The sequence below is a fragment of the Tachyglossus aculeatus genome, chromosome 4, assembly GCF_015852505.1.
Source record: "Tachyglossus aculeatus isolate mTacAcu1 chromosome 4, mTacAcu1.pri, whole genome shotgun sequence".
Lineage (NCBI taxonomy): Eukaryota > Metazoa > Chordata > Mammalia > Monotremata > Tachyglossidae > Tachyglossus > Tachyglossus aculeatus.
The window spans coordinates 134,177,032-134,198,551 of record NC_052069.1 but is presented as its reverse complement, the minus strand read 5'-3'; the positions used below and the strand labels follow the sequence as shown (position 1 = coordinate 134,198,551).

General features: G+C 47.0%; 1 protein-coding gene across 1 annotated transcript in view; it reads left to right on the top strand.

Annotated features, from left to right (window-relative positions):
* LOC119926514 (meiosis 1 associated protein) overlaps positions 1-21,520 on the top strand; it is a 76,932-nt gene that overhangs the window by 3,791 nt on the left and 51,621 nt on the right. The window contains exons 2-3 of the mRNA XM_038744529.1: positions 5,061-5,249; positions 6,620-6,803. Coding sequence (XP_038600457.1) covers positions 5,061-5,249; positions 6,620-6,803 — 373 coding nt within the window. The remainder of the gene's footprint in view (positions 1-5,060; positions 5,250-6,619; positions 6,804-21,520) is intronic.

Genomic DNA, 21,520 nt, shown 5'->3' with positions numbered 1-21,520 from the left:
TTTTTTTTTCATCTAAGTCCTGAGACCTCAAAGTGGTAAGCCAGTTGGTGATTAAGGCCACTTTGATTGCCGGGTAACACACTCGCTGCGAAAAACATGTTAGATCCTCCAGCAGTAATGATGGTGATGGTGATTATGGTACTTGTTAAACACTCACTATGTTGGACACAGTCCCGGTCCCACGTTCATTCATTCAGTCGTATTTATTGAGCGCTTACCGTGTGCAGAGCACTGGACTAAGCGCTTGGGAAGTCCAAGTCGGGAACATATAGAGCCGGTCCCTACCCTACAACGGGCTCACTGTCTAGAAGAGGGAGACAGACCCCAGAATAAAACATGTAGACAGTTGTCAAAATCATCAGAACAAAAAGAATTAAAGCTATAGGCACATCATTAGCAAAATAAATAGTAAATATGTACAAGTAAAATAAATAGAGTAATAAATCTGTACGAATATATATACAGGTGATGTGGGGAGGGGAAGGAGGTAGGGCGGGGGGGGATGGGGAGGAGGAGAGGAAAAAGGGGGCTCACGGTCTTCATCCCCATTTTATAGAAGAGGCAACTGAGGCCCAGAGAAGTGACATGACTTGCCCGAGCTCACACAGCAGACGCGCGGCGGAGCCGGGTTCAGATCCTACGTCCTTCTGACTCTCAGGCCCGGACTCTAGCCACTAAAACACATTGCTTCTGTAGGAAAGGGAACCCAAGGAACTTGAATTCCTGAACTGGAGCGTCAGAAGTGTCCTGAACATTTAGCCTCAGGGACCCAGGATAATGGCTGGGCCTTTAATTAAGGCCCTGAGATGCTTTGGGCTGGTAGCCAGGGCTACTAGGGATTCTCTCCTAAGGCAGTTGAGGATAGCTCCAAGGGTTGCTCTAATAAAAAAAAGTTTAAGACATCACCAGCTGGTGTGCTCTCCGGCCATAATAATAATAATTATGATATTTGTTAAGCGTTTAATACGTGCCAGCCACTGTTCTAAGTGCTGGCATAGAGATACAAGGTAAGCAGGTTGTCCCACCTGGGGCTCACCGTCTTAATCCCTATTTCACAGGTGAGGTAACTGAGGCCCAGTGAAGTGACTTGCCCAAGCTCACACAGCAGATACGTGGCGGAGCCGGGATTAGAACCCATGACCTCTGACTCCCGGGCCTGGGCTCGGTCCGCTGCGCCATGCTGCTTCTCTGCTACGCCATATTGCCTGGTCCCCAATCAATCAATGGTATTTATTGAGCGCTTACTGTGTGCAGAGTATGGTATTAAGCGCTTGGGAGAGGGCAATATAACAGAACGGAGAAGCAGTGTGGCTCAGTGGAAAGAGCACCGGCTTGGGAGTCGGAGGTCATGGGTTCAAATCCCGGCTCCGCCAATTGTCTGCTGTGTGACTTTGGGCAAGTCACTTCACTTCTCTGGGCCTCAGTTCCCTCATCTGTCAAATGGGGATGAAGACTGGGAGCCCCCCGTGGGACAACCTGATCACCTTGTATCCTCCCCAGTGCTTAGAACAGTGCTTTGCACATAGTAAGCGCTTAACAAATGCCATCATCATTATTATTATTATGATGTCCACAAGGAGCTTACGGTCTTAGGACATGAGAATAAATAATAATAATAATAATAATAATAATAATAATGACCACAGCACCTGCATATATTTTTGTACAGATTTATTACTCTATTTATTTGACTTGTACATATTTACCATTCTATTTATTTTGTTCATGATGTGCACCTGTACATATGTTTGTACTGGTTTATTACTGACTTGTACATATTTACTATTCTATTTATTTTGTTCATGATGCGCATCTAGCTGTACTTCTGTTTTCTGACGCCTTGACAGCCGTCCCCATATTTTGTTTTGTTGTCTGTCTTCCGCTTCTAGACTGCGAGCCCGTCGTTGGGTAGGGGCTGTATATGTCGCCGACGTGTACTTCCCAAGCGCTTAGCACAGTGCTCTGCACACAGTAAGCGCTCAATAAATACGACTGAATGAATGAATGAATGAAATGGCTTTTGTTAAGCACTTACTATGTGGGAAGCACTAAGCGTGATAGATAAGGAAGGGGCTGAGTATAAAGATAAGTGCTGTGGGTCTGGGGGTGTTGTGATGATAAAAGTTATTAAGGGGTACACCCCAGAAACACAGGCGATGCAGAGGGGAGGGCAAACGGGGTAGGGAAATGAAGGGTTAGTTATCCAAGTCTCCCAAGCGCTCAATAAATACCACTGATAGGCCTCTCGGAGGAGATATGATTGTAGTAGGGCTGTGAAGCTGGGGACCATGTTGGTTTGTCAGATATGAAGGGAAAAGGGGATTCAGAGGCCCAAAGCAAGGTGTAGATATTAGGGGTCAATGGTGAGATAAATGAGAGCTAGGTACAGTGAGTAAGTGGGCATTAGAATAGCAAAATATATAAGTTGAGAGTGTGAGCCCCATGGGGGACAGGGACTGTGTCCAACCTGATTAACTTGTATCTGCCCCAGCGCTTAGGACAGTGCTTGGCACATAGTGAGCATGTAAGCATCATCATCATTGTTATTATTATTATTATCATTATTAACTCCCCCCAAGGCTGTGAAAAGTGGGCCATTGGACAAGCTTCCTTGGCTAGGAGGGCAACCAGCTGAGCCTCTCAGATAGCCGAGAAGACATGACTATCCTGAGATTTCAGGGGGTTCGTAAGAGTATTGGCACTTTTTAAAAAAATGGTTATTTTTTAAGCACTTACTATGTGCCAGGCACCGTACTAAGCGCACAAGGTAATCAGATTGGACACAGTCCCTGCCCCACATAGGATTCACAGTCTCCATCCCCACTTTACGGATGAGGGAGCTGAGGCCCCGAAAAGTGAAGTGACTTGCTCAAGGTCACACAGCAAACAAGAGGCGGAGCCGAGATCAGAACCAAACAGGGAAGATTCCTCTCCTTGTTCCTTGAATTGCTTGTGATGCCGGGCACATCAACCCAGCACCACCCTTAGCATTTATAGATTTCATTCCTCTCTTCAGCACTTTCGTACTGAGTCGTATTTTTATCCGCCTATTAAATTATTTATTCAGCGATTTCATCCCCATCCATTTGTCTGACTTCCAACTGTGTCCTTGCTCTTCCTGTCGCTCCCACTCTTCGTCTTTCTATCCGTTCCATTAGATTATAAACTCCTGAAAGGCGGGGATCAAACAATCGATCCATCGGTCACTGGTATTTATTGAGGTCTCGCTGTCTGCAGAGCGTTGTACTAAGTAAGCATTTGGGAGACACATCCCCTGCCCACAAGGAGCTTAGAGTCTGGAGATCATGTGCTTTGCTTAATATCTCTCAATTTTTTATGGTATTTAAGCACTTACCACGTGCCTAAGCGCTGGGGTAGATATCAGCTGGTGTAGACGGAGAATAGAAGGGGACCCAGAACTGAACCTTGAGAGACCCCCGCTTTTAGGCCGTGGGAGGCAGAGGAGGAGCCCACGAAAGAGACTGAGAATGAGCAGCCAGAGAGATAAGAGGCTTATCTTACAAATTGTTCCGACAATCTGACAAATTGTTGCCAATTTGTACTTCCCAAGCGCTTAGTACAGTGCTCTGCACATAGTAAGCGCTCAATAAATACGATTGATGATGATGATAAGAAGAGAACCAGGAGAGGAAGGTGTCAGAGTAGTCGAAGTTCGTTAACGTCCCCAGGAAAAGGGGGCTGTCAACAGTATCAAAGGCAGCTGAGAGTTTGAGGGGAATTAGGACGGAGTAGAGGCTGTTGGATTTGGAAAGAAGGAGACCGTTGATAATCGTAGAGAGGGCGGGTTCTGCGGCGTGAAGGGGACGGAGACCAGATTGGAGGGGGTCAAGGAAAGAATCGGAGGAGAAGAATTCGAGACAGTGGGGTAGACAGCTCGCTCAAGGAATTTGGAGAGGAAGGGTAGGAGGGAGATGGGGCGATACCTGGAGGGAGCTATCATCATCATCATCAATCGTATTTATTGAGCGCTTACTATGTGCAGAGCACTGTACTAAGCGCTTGGGAAGTACAAATTGGCAACATATAGAGACAGTCCCTACCCAACAGTGGGCTCACAGTCTAAAAGGGGGAGACAGAGAACAATACCAAACATACTAACAAAATAAAATAGAATAGATATGTACAAGTAAAATAAATAAATAAATAGAGTAATAAATATGTACAAACATATATACATATATACAGGTGCTGTGGGGAAGGGAAGGAGGTGAGATGGGGGGATGGAGAGGGTGACGAGGGGGAAAGGAAGGAAGGGGCTCAGTCTGGGAAGGCCTCCTGGAGGAGGTGAGCTCTCAGCAGGGCCTTGAAGGGAGGAAGAGAGCTAGCTTGGCGGATGGGCAGAGGGAGGGCATTCCAGGCCCGGGGGAGGACGTGGGCCGGGGGTCGACGGCGGGACAGGCGAGAACGAGGTACGGTGAGGAGATTAGCGGCGGAGGAGCGGAGGGTGCGGGCTGGGCTGGAGAAGGAGAGAAGGGAGGTGAGGGAGGAAGGGGCGAGGTGATGGACAGCCTTGAAGCCCAGGGTGAGGAGTTTCTGCCTGATGCGCAGATTGATTGGTAGCCACTGGAGATTTTTGAGGAGGGGAATAATATGCCCAGAGCATTTCTGGACAAAGATAATCCGGGAGGGTTTTTTAGGATAGGGGAGACGCGGGCATGTTTGAAAGCAGAGGGGAAGAAGCCATTGGAGAGCCAACGCTTAAATATGGCAGTGTTTCAATACGGTGCAAAGGAATGGGGTTGGATGGGCAGGTGGAGATTTTGAGAGAAGGCAGGAAATCTCCTCTAGAGATACTGCTGGGAAAGACGGGCGGGATGAAGAAGGGCCAAGAGTAGGGAGAGGCAGGGGAGTGTCACTTTTCTCAATAAACTACCGATATGAATCGTATCTTGCATTTACCCCAAGGCATCGCTAAGTGCTTGAAAACCTTCAAGGCCGACAAGAAGGCTCGGGCCCACAAGGCGATTTGCCAGGAGTACCTCTGATTTCCACAAGAACCCTCACCGACTTGATTTTTCCCTCTGATTTCCACCCCGCAGGAGGTGAAGGGGAATTTTCCTCGCCTCCAGGCCAGCGTGACCGAGCTGCGGAGCCTGCCGAGGGAAGAAGGACGCGCCGGGCCGGGGGGAGAGCGTCTGCGGTCGGCGGTGCAGGACGGGCTGCGGCAGTTCGAGCAGTACAACAGGCACAGGCTGGTCTGCGGTTCCCTCAACAGCAGCACCTTGGAGGTGAGGGGCCCAAGCGCTTAGTACAGTGCTCTGCACATAGTAAGCGCTCAGTAAATACGATTGATGATGATGATGAAACGCGGAAGGGGCCATAGTCCCTCTGCCTCCATCCTTCAGTCCGTCAGGCAGCCACGCTCCTTCTGCCACCATCTTTCAGTCAGTCGGACAGTCAACCACACTCCCTCTGCCACCATCTTTCACTCAGTCAGTCAGCCACACTCCCCCCGCTGCCAACTTGTACTTCCCAAGCGCTTAGTACAGTGCTCTGCACACAGTAAGCACTCAATAAATACGACTGAATGAATGAATGAATCTTTGTCAGTGGGAGGTGGGTAGTCTGACGCCCAACTGGACCCTGACCGGGTCTTCGCCAGCAGTGTGGCATGGTGGATACAGTCCGAGCCTGAGAGTCGGAAGGTCATGAGTTCTAATCTCAGCTCCGCCGTTTGTCTGCTGTGTGACCTTGGGTAAATCACTTCACCTCTCTGGGCCGTCTCCTCAGCTGAAGGGCAGGGATGGCGGCCGTCCCGCCCTCTTCGTCTTGAAGGCCCTGCTGAGAGCTCACCTCCTCCAGGAGGCCTTCCCAGACTGAGCCCCTTCCTTCCTCTCCCCCTCGTCCCCCCTCCATCCCCCCATCTTACCTCCTTCCCCACAGCACCTGTATATATGTTTGTACATATTTATTACTCTATTTATTTATTTATTTTGTACATATCTATTCTATTTATTTTATTTTGTTAGTATGTTTGGTTTTGTTCTCTGTCTCCCCCTTTTAGACTGTGAGCCCACTGTTGGGTAGGGACCGTCTCTATATGTTGCCAATTTGTACTTCCCAAGCGCTTAGTACAGTGCTCTGCACACAGTAAGGGCTCAATAAATACGATTGATGATGATGATGATGATGACTGTATATGTTGCCAATTTGTACTTCCCAAGCGCTTAGTACAGTGCTCTGCACATAGTAAGCGCTCAATAAATACGATTGATGATGATGATGATGATGGGCCTCGGTGACCTCATCTGGAAAATGGGGATCGAGACTGTGAGCCCCACGTGGGACCGGGACCACGTCTAAACGATACGCTTGTACCCAGCCCTGCGCTTAGTACAGTGCCTGGCACATAGCAGCACTTAACAAATGGGACTGGGAATCAAAGGGACTGGGGTTTTAATCCCAGCTCCATCACTTGTCTGCTGTGTGACCTCGGGCAAGTCACTTCACTTCTCTGGGCCTCAGTTCCTTCATCTGTAAAACGGGGATCGAGACCGCGAGCCCCACGTGGGAAGGGACTAATGTCCAACCTGATTTGATTGCATCCCCCCCGGTGCTTAGGGCGGTGTACGTGACAGTATGATTATTATTCTTTCAGATTACGGTTTTGACCCGTCAGCCGGGAAAACGGATCGTGGATGAACTGGAGAGGGGCCTTCGAGACGTAAACGTGGACAACCTTCGTCGGCTCCAAGTCATTGAGATTTCCAAGGGAGAAGCCCGAGAGCCTGACGAGGATGAGGAGTGGAGTCCTCTCCTTACGGAGCAGACTGGCAGCCCGGGTGAGTCCCCCCACGCGTCAGGGACCCCAGCCCCATGATGGTTCCCCGGGATCTGCCGTTATCCTCCATTATCTGCTGCTTTCTTGGGTGAGCCCCAAAATAATAACAATAATAATAACTGTGGTATTTGTAAAGCACTTACTCTGCGACAAACACTGTACAAAGCGCTTGGGTAGATACCGGCTAATCGCGTGGGACCCACTCCCTGTCCCCCATGGGGTTCACAGTCTTCATCCCCTTTTTAGCCTGTGAGCCCAATGTTGGGTAGGGACTGTCTCTATATGTTGCCAATTTGTACTTCCCAAGCGCTTAGTACAGTGCTCTGCACATAGTAAGTGCTCAATAAATATGATTGATTGATTGATTTTGCAGATGAGGGAACTGAGGCCTTGAGTATAATAATAAATACAACTGTGGTATTTGCTAAGCACTTACTACGTGCCAGACACTGTACGAAACTCTGGGGTAGATCCAAGCTAATCGGGTTGGACTCAGTCCCCATCCCACATGGAGCTCACGCTTTCAATCCCCATTTTACAGATGAGGGAACTGAGGCCTTGAGTATAATAATAAATACAGTTGTGGTATTTGCTAAGCACTTACTACGTGCCAGACACTGTACGAAACTCTGGGGTAGATCCAAGCTAATCGGGTTGGACTCAGTCCCCATCCCACATGGAGCTCACGCTTTCAATCCCCATTTTACAGATGAGGGAACTGAGGCCTTGACTATAATAATAAATACAGTTGTGGTATTTGCTAAGCACTTACTACGTGCCAGACACTGTACGAAACTCTGGGGTAGATCCAAGCTAATCGGGTTGAACTCAGTCCCCATCCCACATGGGGCTCATGCTTTCAATCCCCACTTTACAGATGGGGTAACTGAGGCCTTGAGTATAATAATAAATGCAATTGTGGTATTTGCTAAGCACTTACTACGTGCCAGATCTGGATCTGGGGTAGATCCAAGCTCATCGGGTTGGACTCCGTCCCCATCCCACACGGGGCTCACGCTTTCAATCCCCATTTTACAGATGGGGTAACTGGGGCCCAGAGAAGTGAAGTGACTTGCCCGTGGTCACACAGCAGACATGTGGCAGAGCTGGGATTAGAACCCAGATCATTCATCAGTCCATTCAGTTGTATTTATTAAGCGCTGACAGTGCGCAGAGCACGGCACTAAGTGCTTGGGAAGGTACAACACGACAATAGCGTGACGTTCCCTGCCCACAACGAGCTTAGAGTCTAGAGGAGGGGGAGACGGACAGCGATAGAAATAAATAAAATCACAAATAAGGTAAGTGCCGTGGGGCTGGGCAGGTGGGGAAGAGCAAAGGGAGCCAGTCACGGTGACGCAGAGGTGAGGAAAAAAATGGTACTTAGTCTGGGAAGGCCTCTTTCATTCATTCATTCAATTCATTCAATTCATTCAATCGTATTTATTGAGCGCTTACTGTGTGCAGGGCACTGTACTAAGCGCTTGGGAAGTACAAGTTGGAAGCGTAGAGAGACGGCCCCTACCCAACAACGAGCTCACGGTCTACAGGGGGGAGACAGACATTAATACAAACAGATAAAGCAATATATTACAGATAGATACAGCTAAATACATAGGTGCTGTGGGGAGTCATTCATTCAATCGCATTTATTCATTCATTCAGTCAGTCGTATTCACTTATTGAGCACTTACTGCGTGCAGGGCACTGTACTAAGCGCTTGGGAAGTACAAGTTGGAAGCGTAGAGAGACGGCCCCTACCCAACAACGAGCTCACGGTCTACAGGGGGGAGACAGACATTAATACAAACAGATAAAGCAATATATTACAGATAGATACAGCTAAATACATAGGTGCTGTGGGGAGTCATTCATTCAATCGCATTTATTCATTCAGTTGTATTTACTTATTGAGCACTTACTGTGTGCAGGGCACTGTACTAAGCGCTTGGGAAGTCCAAGTTGGAAGCGTAGAGAGCCGGCCCCTACCCAACAACGAGCTCACGGTCTACAGGGGGGAGACAGACATTAATACAAACAGATAAAGCAATATATTACAGATAGATACAGCTAAAATACATAGGTGCTGTGGGGAGTCATTCATTCAATCGCATTTATTCATTCAGTCAGTCAGTCGTATTTACTTATTGAGCGCTTACTGCGTGCAGGGCACTGTACTAAGCGCTTGGGAAGTACAAGTTGGAAGCATAGAGAGACGGCCCCTACCCAACAACGAGCTCACGGTCTACAGGGGGGAGACAGACATTAATACAAACAGATAAAGCAATATATTACAGATAGATACAGCTAAAATACATAGGTGCTGTGGGGAGTCATTCATTCAATCGCATTTATTCATTCAGTCAGTCAGTCGTATTTACTTATTGAGCGCTTACTGCGTGCAGGGCACTGTACTAAGCGCTTGGGAAGTACAAGTTGGAAGCATAGAGAGACGGCCCCTACCCAACAACGAGCTCACGGTCTACAGGGGGGAGACAGACATTAATACAAACAGATAAAGCAATATATTACAGATAGATACAGCTAAAATACATAGGCGCTGTGGGGAGTCATTCATTCAATCGCATTTATTCATTCAGTCAGTCAGTCGTATTTACTTATTGAGCGCTTACTGCGTGCAGGGCACTGTACTAAGCGCTTGGGAAGTCCAAGTTGGAAGCGTAGAGAGACGGCCCCTACCCAACAACGAGCTCACGGTCTACAGGGGGGAGACAGACATTAATACAAACAGATAAAGCAATATATTACAGATAGATACAGCTAAATACATAGGCGCTGTGGGGAGTCATTCATTCAATCGCATTTATTCATTCAGTCGTATTTACTTATTGAGCACTTACTGCGTGCAGGGCACTGTACTAAGCGCTTGGGAAGTACAAGTTGGAAGCGTAGAGAGCCGGCCCCTACCCAACAACGAGCTCACGGTCTACAGGGGGGAGACAGACATTAATACAAACAGATAAAGCAATATATTACAGATAGATACAGCTAAATACATAGGTGCTGTGGGGAGTCATTCATTCAATCGCATTTATTCATTCAGTCAGTCAGTCGTATTTACTTATTGAGCGCTTACTGCGTGCAGGGCACTGTACTAAGCGCTTGGGAAGTCCAAGTTGGAAGCGTAGAGAGACGGCCCCTACCCAACAACGAGCTCACGGTCTACAGGGGGGAGACAGACATTAATACAAACAGATAAAGCAGTATATTACAGATAGATACAACTAAATACATAGGTGCTGTGGGGAGTCATTCATTCAATCGCATTTATTCATTCAGTCGTATTTACTTATTGAGCGCTTACTGTGTGCAGGGCACTGTACTAAGCGCTTGGGAAGTCCAAGTTGGAAGCGTAGAGAGCCAGCCCCTACCCAACAACGAGCTCACGGTCTAGAGGGGGGACAGACGTTAATACAAATAGATAAAACAATAAATTACACATAGATACATAGGTGCTGTGGGGAGTCATTCATTCAGTCGTATTTACTGAACGCTTACTGTGTGCAGGGCACTGTACTAAGCGCTTGGGTAGTACCGGTTCTTTTCATCCCCGCTTTCCAGGCGAGGGAACTGAGGCAGGGAGAAGTGAAGTGACTCGTCCGAGGTCACGGGGCAGGGCGTCCCCCCCAGCCACCTGCCCCTCGTGCCTACAATAAGGGTTTGAAGAGGGGGGAGAGGAATTATCTGTGGGATTTGAGGGGGATTTGAGGAGGGAGGGCGTTCCAGGTCAGAGGCAGGACGTGGGCCGGGGATCGGCGGCGAGACGGGCGAGATGGAGGCCCGTTGAGAAGGGCAGCACCATCATCATCATCATCAATCGTATTTATTGAGCGCTTACTGTGTGCAGAGCTCTGTACCGAGCGCTTGGGAAGTCCAAGTTGGCAACACATAGAGACAGTCCCTACCCAACAGCGGGCTCACGGTCTAAAATCAATCAATCGTATTTACTGAGCGCTTACTGTGTGCAGAGCACTGGACTAAAAGGACCAATCATATTTATTGAGCGCTTACTATGTGCAGAGCACTGTACTAAGCCCTTGGGAAGTACAGATTGGCAACATATAGAGACAGTCCCTACCCAACAGCGGGCTCACAGTCTAAAAGGGGGAGACAGAGAACAAAACCCAACATAATAACAAAATAAAATAAAAATAAATAGACCAGAGGAGCAAAGTTTGCAGGCTGGGTTGGAGAAGGAGAGAAACGAGGTCCTTCTGATTCTCAGGCCCACGCTGTACCCATTAATCCACCCCGATAGCTCAAGGCCCGAGCAAGGAGAGAGAAAACCCAGAGGGACGCGAGAAGATACGCGTCATTTTTCTTCATTTATCGCTAAGATTCGTCGGAAATTTCTAAAAGCACCTCGCAGCTCTGCGGCCCGAGTTCTCTCGGCGATTCAGGGCCTTCGCACAATGTCTTTCATTCCTCGATTCAGTCCCGACCGCCTTCCCCCCAAGAGCTGAGCAATGAAGGCTTTGTTGGGAAAATGGATAATAAAAGCGCAAGTACAACGGGGATTTGTTTTTCGCCAAGTCTTTGTCTCCAGAGAGGGCACAAAGGCCGCCCGTTCTGAGCGGGATTCCTAAAGGAGGAGAGTTTGCCAAAGGCAGGGTCCTGGTGGCAGTTTGTACCGTTTTTTTTTAATGGTATTTGTTAAGCGCTTACTGCGTGCCCGACACTGTACTGAGCGCTGGGGCAGGTACAAACTAGTCAGGTTGGACACAGTCCACGTCCCAAGTGGGGCTCACAGTTTTCATCCCCACAGGTATATATGTATATACCTGTATATACATATACAGGTATATATAAAATATATATATTTATAAAATATGAAATATCATATAAATTTTATAAATATTTATAAAATATAAGCAGGCATATATGTAAATATTTTTGTACATGTTTGTTTGTACATATTTGTTACTCTATTTATTTATTTATTTATTTTAATGGCATTTATTAAGCGCTTACTACGTGCAGAGCACCGTTCAAAGCGCTGGGGAATTTACAAGGTGATCAGGTTGGCCCACGCGGGGCTCACAGTCTTCATCCCCGTTTTACAGACGAGGGAACTGAGGCCCGGAGAAGTGAAGTGACTTGCCCAAAGTCACACAGTTGACAAGTGGTGGAGCCGGGATTTGAGCCCATGACCTCGGACTCCAAAGCCCGTGCTTTTTCCACTGAGCCACGCTGCTTCTCATTTATTATTTATTTATTTATTATATTTATTTATAATTTATTTATTTATTTATTTATTTTGCCTGTACATATCTATTCTATTTATTTTATTTTGTTAGTAGGTTTGGTTTTGTTGTCTGTCTCCCCCTTTTAGACTGTGAGCCCACTTTTGGGTAGGGACTGTCTCTGTATGTTGCCGACTTGGACTTCCCAAGCGCTTAGTACAGTGCTCTGCACACAGTAAGCGCTCAATAAATACGATTGATGATGATGATGAATAAAAGCCATTGATTACCTGAATAACCATTGATCTCCTACCACCACCCAGCCTGCACACTTTACTTCTCTAATGTTCATTACTCTACTTATTTATTTTAATTGTCCATATCTATTCTATTTATTTTATTTTGTTAGTATGTTTGGTTTTGTTCTCTGTCTCCCCCTTTTAGACTGTGAGCCCACTTTTGGGTAGGGACTGTCTCTGTATGTTGCCCACTTGGACTTCCCAAGCGCTTAGTACAGTGCTCTGCACACAGTAAGCGCTCAATAAATACGATTGATGATGATGATGAATAAAAGCCATTGATTACTTGAATAACCATTGATCTCCTACCACCACCCAGCCTGCACACTTTACTTCTCTAATGTTCATTACTCTATTTATTTATTTATTTATTTATTTTAATTGTACATATCTATCCTATTTATTTTATTTTGTTAGTAGGTTTGGTTTTGTTCTCTGTCTCCCCCTTTTAGACTGTGAGCCCGCTGTTGGGTAGGGACCGTCTCTATACGTTGCCCACTTGGACTTCCCAAGCGCTTAGTACAGTGCTCTGCACACAGTAAGCGCTCAATAAATGTGATCGATTGATCGATTGATTGAACAGATGAGGAAACTGAGGCCCAGAGAAATGAAGTGATTGCCCAAGGTCACCCGGCAGGCAAATGGCGGAGCCGGAAATCGAACCCAGGTCTTTCTGACGCTCAGGCCCGTGCTCTATCCCCTAGGCCATGCTGCTTTCTGTGTCTTCCTTTAGAAGCAGCGTGGCTCAGTGGGAAAGAGCCCGGGCTTTGGAGTCAGAGGTCATGGGTTCGAATCCCGGCTCCGCCCCTGGTCAGCTGTGTGACTCTGGGCAAGTGACTTCACTTCTCTGGGCCTCAGTTCCCTCATCGGTAAAATGGGGATGAAGACTGTGAGCCCCACGTGGGACAACCTCATCACCTTGTCCAGCGCTTAGAACAGTGCTTTGCACATAGTAAACGCTTAATAAATGCCATCATTATTATTATTATTATTCCTTTTTAAACACCCAAATCCGCACACAAAACAACCTCTCTGAAAACCGCACACGCTCCAACTCCCATCGCTCAATCCATCAATCAGCTGTATTAATTGAGGGTTTACCATGTGCATAAGATAATAGTGATAATCGTGCTATTTCGTTAGCACTTACTACGCGCCAGGCACTGTACTGAGCGCTAGGGTGGATGCAAGCAAATCAGATCGGACACAGTCCCCATCCCACACGGGGCTCGCGGTCTTAACCCCCATTTTACAGATGAGGGAACCGAGGCCAGAGAGGTGAAATTACTTGTCCGAGGCCACACAGCAGACACGTGGTGGGCCCGGGATTAGAACCCATGACCTTCCGACCCCAAGGCCTGCGCGCTATCCATTACTCCGTGCTGCTTGTACAGTATAGCAGGCTCATTCCTTGCCCACAGAAAGCTTACACTCCTTGCTTCAGACCCTCAGAAAGACCGCAACTATGTAGAAAGGCCTAAATGTCTGAACCGCACGACGTAGTGGTTAGAGCCCGGACGTCATAAGGACCTGGGTTCTAATCCCGGCTCCGCCCCTTGTCTGCTGTGTGACCTCGGGCAAGCCACCTCACTTCTCTGGGCCTCATCTGGAAAATGGGGAGTGAGACCGCGAGCCCCAAGTGGGACAGGGATGCGTCCGTCCCAATCTGCTCGGATCCACCCCGGGGCTCAGCACAGTGCCTGGCACATAGTAAGCGCTTAACAAATACTACAGTTATTATCATTAACCCCATATTTTCCTCCTCGAGTACAGTGTTCTTGCGCGAGGCCGACATCGGCAAACCTTCCACCCTTGGCCGTTACGCAAAACGCAATGATCTGAGGCCTCTCACTACAAGTCATAAAGAATGAATTAAAAATACCAGGCTAAAACTGGAATAACGGTGATGGTCTTTATTAAACACTTATGCGCCAAGCACTGTTCTAAGCGCTGGAGTAGATACAAATTAAGCCGGTTGGACGCAGTCCCTGTCCCCCACGGGGCTCGCGCTCTTCAACCCCATTTTATAGACGAGGGAACTGAGACGTGAGAAGCAGCGTGGCCTCGTGGAAAGGGCACGGCCTCGGGAGGCAGAGGTCGTGGGTTCTAATCCCGGCGCCGCCACCCGTCAGCTGGGTGACCCTGGGCGAGACGCTTCACTTCGCGGGGCCTCAGCCACCGCATCTGTAAAACGGGGATGAAGGCTGGGAGACAACCACGCGGGATAACCTCGTGCCTACCCCAGCGCTTAGAGGAGTGCTTGGCAAGTAACAAGTATTATTATTATTATTATTATTATTATGAAGCTAAATATGACAACTCCTACCAACTGCTTAGAGTCCCATTCTGTCCCTGCGGGGCAGAGCTAAAGAGGGCAGGACTAAGAGATAACCTGACAACCCGATAACCTCGTATCTACCCCAGCGCTTAGAAGAGTGCTTGGAAAGTAACAAGTATTATTATTATTATTATTATTATTATTATGAAGCTAAATATGACAACTCCTACCAACTGCTTAGAGTCCCATTCTGTCCCTGCAGGGCAGAGCTAAAGAGGGCAGGACCTGAGATAAGCAAGGCCAGGCCTGGTGCTATTAGACGGTCACTAAAGGAGTTATTTTGCCGTTATTTGCCGACCTTGAACTGATAAAAATAATTTCAGGGCTGCCGGGGGATCCTTTTCCCCCAGGCGCCTCGGTTTCCCCTTTAAATCATCGGAGCCCTAGTAGGAAGAAGGAGTGAATGCTGTCATTCCGACAAGGCACTCTGTCCATCCGCGGACTGCTCGGATACAGAAAACTCGGCTCCCTAATTACCGGAGCGAAAGGGCCGTTAAATACTTAATAGCTCAGGAAAATCGCTGGGTCGAGAGGCGGCCCGGGGGCTCCAAATATTGATTTCTCCTCTTGGCATCGCCCTAAGCCGAAAATGGAGCCCATCTATTCAGTTCAGGGATGGAAGGGCGGAGGGGGTGAGACCGGTTCATGTCTCCTCCAGGTTCTGCGGGAGCCGCGGGAGGCTCGGATTGTACCGCAGTGCTCTGCACACAGTAAGCGCTCAATAAATACGACCGAACCGTTGACTGAATCTCTGGCAGTGGAGGCTGTGGGGAGAAGCAGTGTGGCCTGGTGGCTAGAGCCCGGGTCTGGGAATCGGAAGGCCCTGGGTGGCCTTGGGCAAGTCACTTCTCTGTGCCTCATCTGTAAAATGGGGATGAAGACTGCGAGTCCCAGGTGGGACAGGGATCTTGTCCACCCCGACTTGCGGTCCGGTGCTTAGTACAGTGCCCGGCACACAGGAAGTGCTTAACAAATACCACAACCATTCTTCTTCTTATTAAAGACCTGGGTTCTAATCCTGGCTCCGCCCCCCGTCTGCTGTATGGCCTTGGGTTCTCCAGGCCTCAGTTCCCTCATCTGTAAAATGGGGAGCGAGACTCGTGAGCCCCACGTGGGACAGAGATTTCGTCCAACCTGATAATCTCCTATCTATCCCACCACTTGGTACGGTACCTGGCGCGTAGCAAACGATTAACAAATACCATAAAAAAAACTGCCAGAGAAGGGTGACCATTCATCTTTGTTTTGTTCTCTGTCTCCCCCTTCTACACTGTGAGCCCGCTGTTGTGTAGGGACCGTCTCTGTTGCTGACTTGTACTTCCCAAGCGCTTAGTACAGTGCCCTGCGCACAATAAGCGCTCAATAAAGACGAATGAATGAATGAGGCCTTCCCAGACTGAGCCCCCTCCTTCCCCTCCGCCTTACCTCCTTCCCCTCCCCACAGCACCTGTATATATGTATAGATGTTTGTACCTATTTGTTACTCTATCTTATTTGTACATATTTATTATCTTTATTTTGTTAATATGGTTTGTTTTGTTCCCCGTCTCCCCCTTCTAGACTGCGAGCCCGCTGTTGGGTAGGGACCATCTCTATATGTTGCCGACTTGTACTTCCCAAGCGCACACAGTAAGCACTCAATAAATATGATTGAATGAATGAATGAATTTATCTGGTTTTATACTGGACAACCCAATCAAACAATCGTATTTATTGAGCGCCTACTGTGTACAGAGCAATGTACCAAGCGCTCGGGAGAGTACACTGTACAACAGACACATTCCCTGCCCACAGTGAGCTTCCCGTCTGGTTTTCAGCCCGTCTGTCTCCTTGTGCTGTTATTATTTGACGCTCCTCTGACTCCTGCTGCAAAATGCTTCACCTCCGAAGCGAAGCCCAGATTCCCAAAAACGGAATATCTGGGAGGCAGTGACTCGCCCCACCTCCAAGGCCTTACTGAAGGCTCATCTCCTACAAGAAGCCTTCCCGACTAAGCTCTCTTTTCCTCTTCTCCCACTCCCTTCTCCGTCGCCCTTCCCTTTATTCACCCCGTCCTCAGCCCCACAGCACTTATGTCCGTATCCGGAATCTATTGATTTGGGTAGGGACTGTCTCTCTATGTTGCCAATTTGTACTTCCCAAGCGCTTAGTACAGTGCTCTGCACATAGTAAGCGCTCGATAAATACGATTGATGATGATGATGATGATTTATATTCAGGTCTATCTCCCCCTCTAGATGGTGAGCTCGTGTTGGGCATGGAATATGTCTACCAACTCTGTTCTGCTGTACTCTCCCAAGCGCTTAGTTCTGTGCTCTGCACACAGTAAGCCCTCAATAAATACAATCAATAGATAAAATCTATAGTGAAAGCGCTTGGTTCTGTGCTCTGCACACAGTAAGCACTCAATAAATACAATCAATCGATAAAATCTATAGTGAAAGCACTTGGTTCTGTGCTCTGCACACAGTAAGCACTCAATAAATACAATCAATCGATAAAATATATAGTGAAAGCGCTTAGTTCTGTGCTCTGCACGCAGTAAGCACTCAATAAATACAATCAATCGATAAAATATATAGTGAAAGCACTTGGTTCTGCGCTCTGCACACAGTAAGCACTCACTAAATACAATCAATTGATAAAATCTATAGGGAAAGCACTTAGTTCTGCGCTCTGCACACAGTAAGCACTCAATAAATACAATCAATCGATAAAATCTATAGTGAAAGCACTTGGTTCTGTGCTCTCCACACAGTAAGCACTCAATAAATACAATCAATCGATAAAATCTATAGTGAAAGCACTTGGTTCTGTGCTCTGCACGCAGTAAGCACTCAATAAATACAATCAATCGATAAAATATATAGTGAAAGCGCTTAGTTCTGCGCTCTGCACACAGTAAGCCCTCAATAAATACAATCAATCGATAAAATCTATAGTGAAAGCACTTGGTTCTGTGCTCTGCACACAGTAAGCACTCAATAAATACAATCAATCGATAAAATCTATAGTGAAAGCACTTGGTTCTGTGCTCTCCACACAGTAAGCACTCAATAAATACAATCAATCGATAAAATATATAGTGAAAGCACTTTTAGTTCTGTGCTCTGCACACAGTAAGCACTCAATAAATACAATCAATCGATAAAATCTATAGTGAAAGCACTTGGTTCTGTGCTCTGCACGCAGTAAGCACTCAATAAATACAATCAATCGATAAAATATATAGTGAAAGCGCTTAGTTCTGCGCTCTGCACACAGTAAGCACTCAATAAATACAATCAATCGATAAAATATATAGTGAAAGCACTTGGTTCTGTGCTCTGCACACAGTAAGCACTCAATAAAATACAATCAATCGATAAAATATATAGTGAAAGCGCTTAGTTCTGTGCTCTGCACACAGTAAGCACTCAATAAATACAATCAATTGATAAAATCTATAGTGAAAGCACTTGGTTCTGAGCTCTGCACACAGTAAGCACTCAATAAATACAATCAATCGATAAAATATATAGTGAAAGCACTTGGTTCTGCGCTCTGCACACAGTAAGCACTCACTAAATACAATCAATTGATAAAATCTATAGGGAAAGCACTTAGTTCTGCGCTCTACACACAGTAAGCACTCAATAAATACAATCAATCGATAAAATCTATAGTGAAAGCACTTGGTTCTGTGCTCTCCACACAGTAAGCACTCAATAAATACAATCAATCGATAAAATCTATAGTGAAAGCACTTTTAGTTCTGTGCTCTGCACACAGTAAGCACTCAATAAATACAATCAATCGATAAAATCTGTAGTGAAAGCACTTGGTTCTGTGCTCTGCACGCAGTAAGCACTCAATAAATACAATCAATCGATAAAATATATAGTGAAAGCGCTTAGTTCTGCGCTCTGCACACAGTAAGCCCTCAATAAATACAATCAATCGATAAAATCTATAGTGAAAGCACTTGGTTCTGTGCTCTGCACGCAGTAAGCACTCAATAAATACAATCAATCGATAAAATATATAGTGAAAGCGCTTAGTTCTGCGCTCTGCACACAGTAAGCACTCAATAAATACAATCAATCGATAAAATATATAGTGAGAGCACTTGGTTCTGCGCTCTGCACACAGTAAGCACTCAATAAATATAATCAATCGATAAAATCTATAGTGAAAGCACTTGGTTTTGTGCTCTGCACACAGTAAGCACTCAGTAAATACAATCAATCGATAAAATCTATAGTGAAAGCACTTGGTTCTGTGCTCTGCACGCAGTAAGCACTCAATAAATACAATCAATCGATAAAATATATAGTGAAAGCACTTAGTTCTGCGCTCTGGGCACTCAATAAATGCAATCAATCGATAAAATATATAGTGAAACACACCCTGCAGCGGAACTGACTGAATCGCAAAGCTCGGAATGAATTTATCCGGTTCTTTCAGCATTCCAAACTGAAGTATTTGGTTGGCTTTCTAGTCAATCAATCATATTTATCGAGTCCCTAGCATCATCATCATCATCAATCGTATTTATTGAGCGCTTGCTGTGTGCAGAGCACTGTACTAAGCGCTTGGGAAGTACAAATTGGCAACATATAGAGAGTCCCTATTGAAGGCAGAGTACTTTTCTAAGTGCTTGGGAGAATACGCTGGAAAAAGGAAAGCAAGGTCCCTCTCCCCCTCTTTACTGGAAATTCCTTGTTGTCAGGGAATGTGTCTACCAACTCTGTCTTATCATCATCATCATCAATCGTATTTATTGAGCACTTACTGTGGGCAGAGCACTGTACTAAGCGCTTGGGAAGTCCAAGTTGGCAACATAGAGAGACAGTCCCTACCCAACAGTGGGCTCACAGTCTTATCGTATTCTCCCAACGCTTAGTCGAGTGTCTGCACACAATAAGCTCTCCATGAGTATCGGTGATCGATCGATGGACTGTATACTGTCCCTCTAGCCCGTCGGCTCTTTTTGGGCAGGGAACGTGTCTACTGACTCTGCCCAAGCGCTTAGTACAGTGCTCTGCTCGCTGTAAGTGCTCGATAAACATGGCCGATCGACCCCCTTACCCTCAAGAAACTTACAATTAACTGGGAGAGTCAGGCAGACAAAAATTCCTTACAAGGAGGAAGAACGAAGAATGTGGAAAAATGAATAATTAAGAAGATTTATAAGGAGATACAGATTCACACTTCAGTGGTGGTAAGGATGGTTTAAATAGTCTTAAGTGCTTAGAGTGGTTGTTGGATGGGACAGTAACTGAGCGGCTAGAGCCCGAGTCCTGGGATCTCATCCGGCTCATCCCGTCTGCTGTGTGACCTTGGGTGAGTCACTTGACTCCCCTGTGCCTCAGTTCCCTCCTCGGTAAAATGGGGATTGAGAGCGTGGGTCCCCCAGAGGGACAGGGACTGTGTCCAACCGGATTAACTTGTATCCGCTTCGGTGCTTGGCACCCAGCGAGCGCTCATCAAGCACCACGATGATCGTTTCCTTCCCGGTTGCTCCGCGGAGAGTGGGCACTCAATAAATCCTCCCAATTTATTCAGGGAGGCGGGATTCGGGAGGGATTTGGGGGTGAGCCGCCAGACGGGGGAAGGAGAGGCGGAGCAAGGAGTCGGACAAAAATAAAATAAAGGGAGCGAGGCGGGGAGCAGGGGGTGAAAGAAAGCGGATGTGCAAGAAGGAGAAGGCTGGGGAGGTCAAGAGTTTCCGCTGGAAATGCAGAGGAAGATGGGTGGTCAATGGGGGCATTTTGCAGAGCGGAGGGCCATGTGCTGAACGACGCTGAAGAAAGATGATACAGACAGTCGAGTGTAGTAGAGATTGAAGAGGGGAAGACGAAAAAAACCGACAGGCCGCTACTCTCCAGACCCCAAATCACAGAAGGAGCAGTGTTTTCAGTCCCGCCTAACGATAATGACTGGGGCGTTTGTTAAGCGCTTACTCTGTGCCGGGCGTTATACGAAGCGCTTGGGCAGATGCAAGCAGATCGGGTTGGACACGGCCCCTGTCCCACATGGGGCTCGCCGCCTCCATCCCCACGAGCCCACTGTTGGGCGGGGACCGTCTCTATATGTTGCCAATTTGGGCTTAGTACAGTGCTCTGCACACAGTAAGCGCTCAGTAAATACGATTGATGATGATGAGAAAACCGCAGCACAGAGAAGTGACCTGCCCAAGGCCACGCAGCAGATGAGCGGTGGGGCCGGGATGAGAACCGCTGACCTCCCAGCTCTTGGGCCCGGCTCTATCCGCTGTGCCGTGCTGCTTCTCACTCGGGCTCAGTGGAAATAATGATAATAATAATAATAATAATGGCATTTGTTAAGCGCTTACTATGTGCAGAGCACTGGAAAGAGCCCGGGCTTTGGAGCCGGAGGTCATGGGTTCAAATCCCCGCTCCGCCACTTGTCCGCTGTGCGACTTTGGGCAAGTCACCTCACTTCTCTGGGCCTCAGTTCCCTCATCTGTACAACGGGGATTAATCAATCAATCAATCAATCAATCAATCAATCGTATTTATTGAGCACTTACTATGTGCAGAGCACTGTACTAAGCGCTTGGGAAGTACAAATTGGCATCACATAGAGACAGTCCCTACCCAACAGTGGGCTCACAGTCTAAAAGGGGGAGACAGAGGACAGAACCAAACATACCAACAAAATAAAATAAGTAGGATAGAAATGTACAAGTAAAATAAATAAATAAATAAATAAATAGAGTAATAAATATGTACAACCATGGATTAAGCTGTGAGCCCCACATGGGACAACCTGATCACCTTGTAAAGTCCCCAGCGCTTGTGCTTTGCACATAGTAAGCGCTTAATAAATGCCATTATTATTATTATTATTATTAATTCAGTCCTCCTGGGGA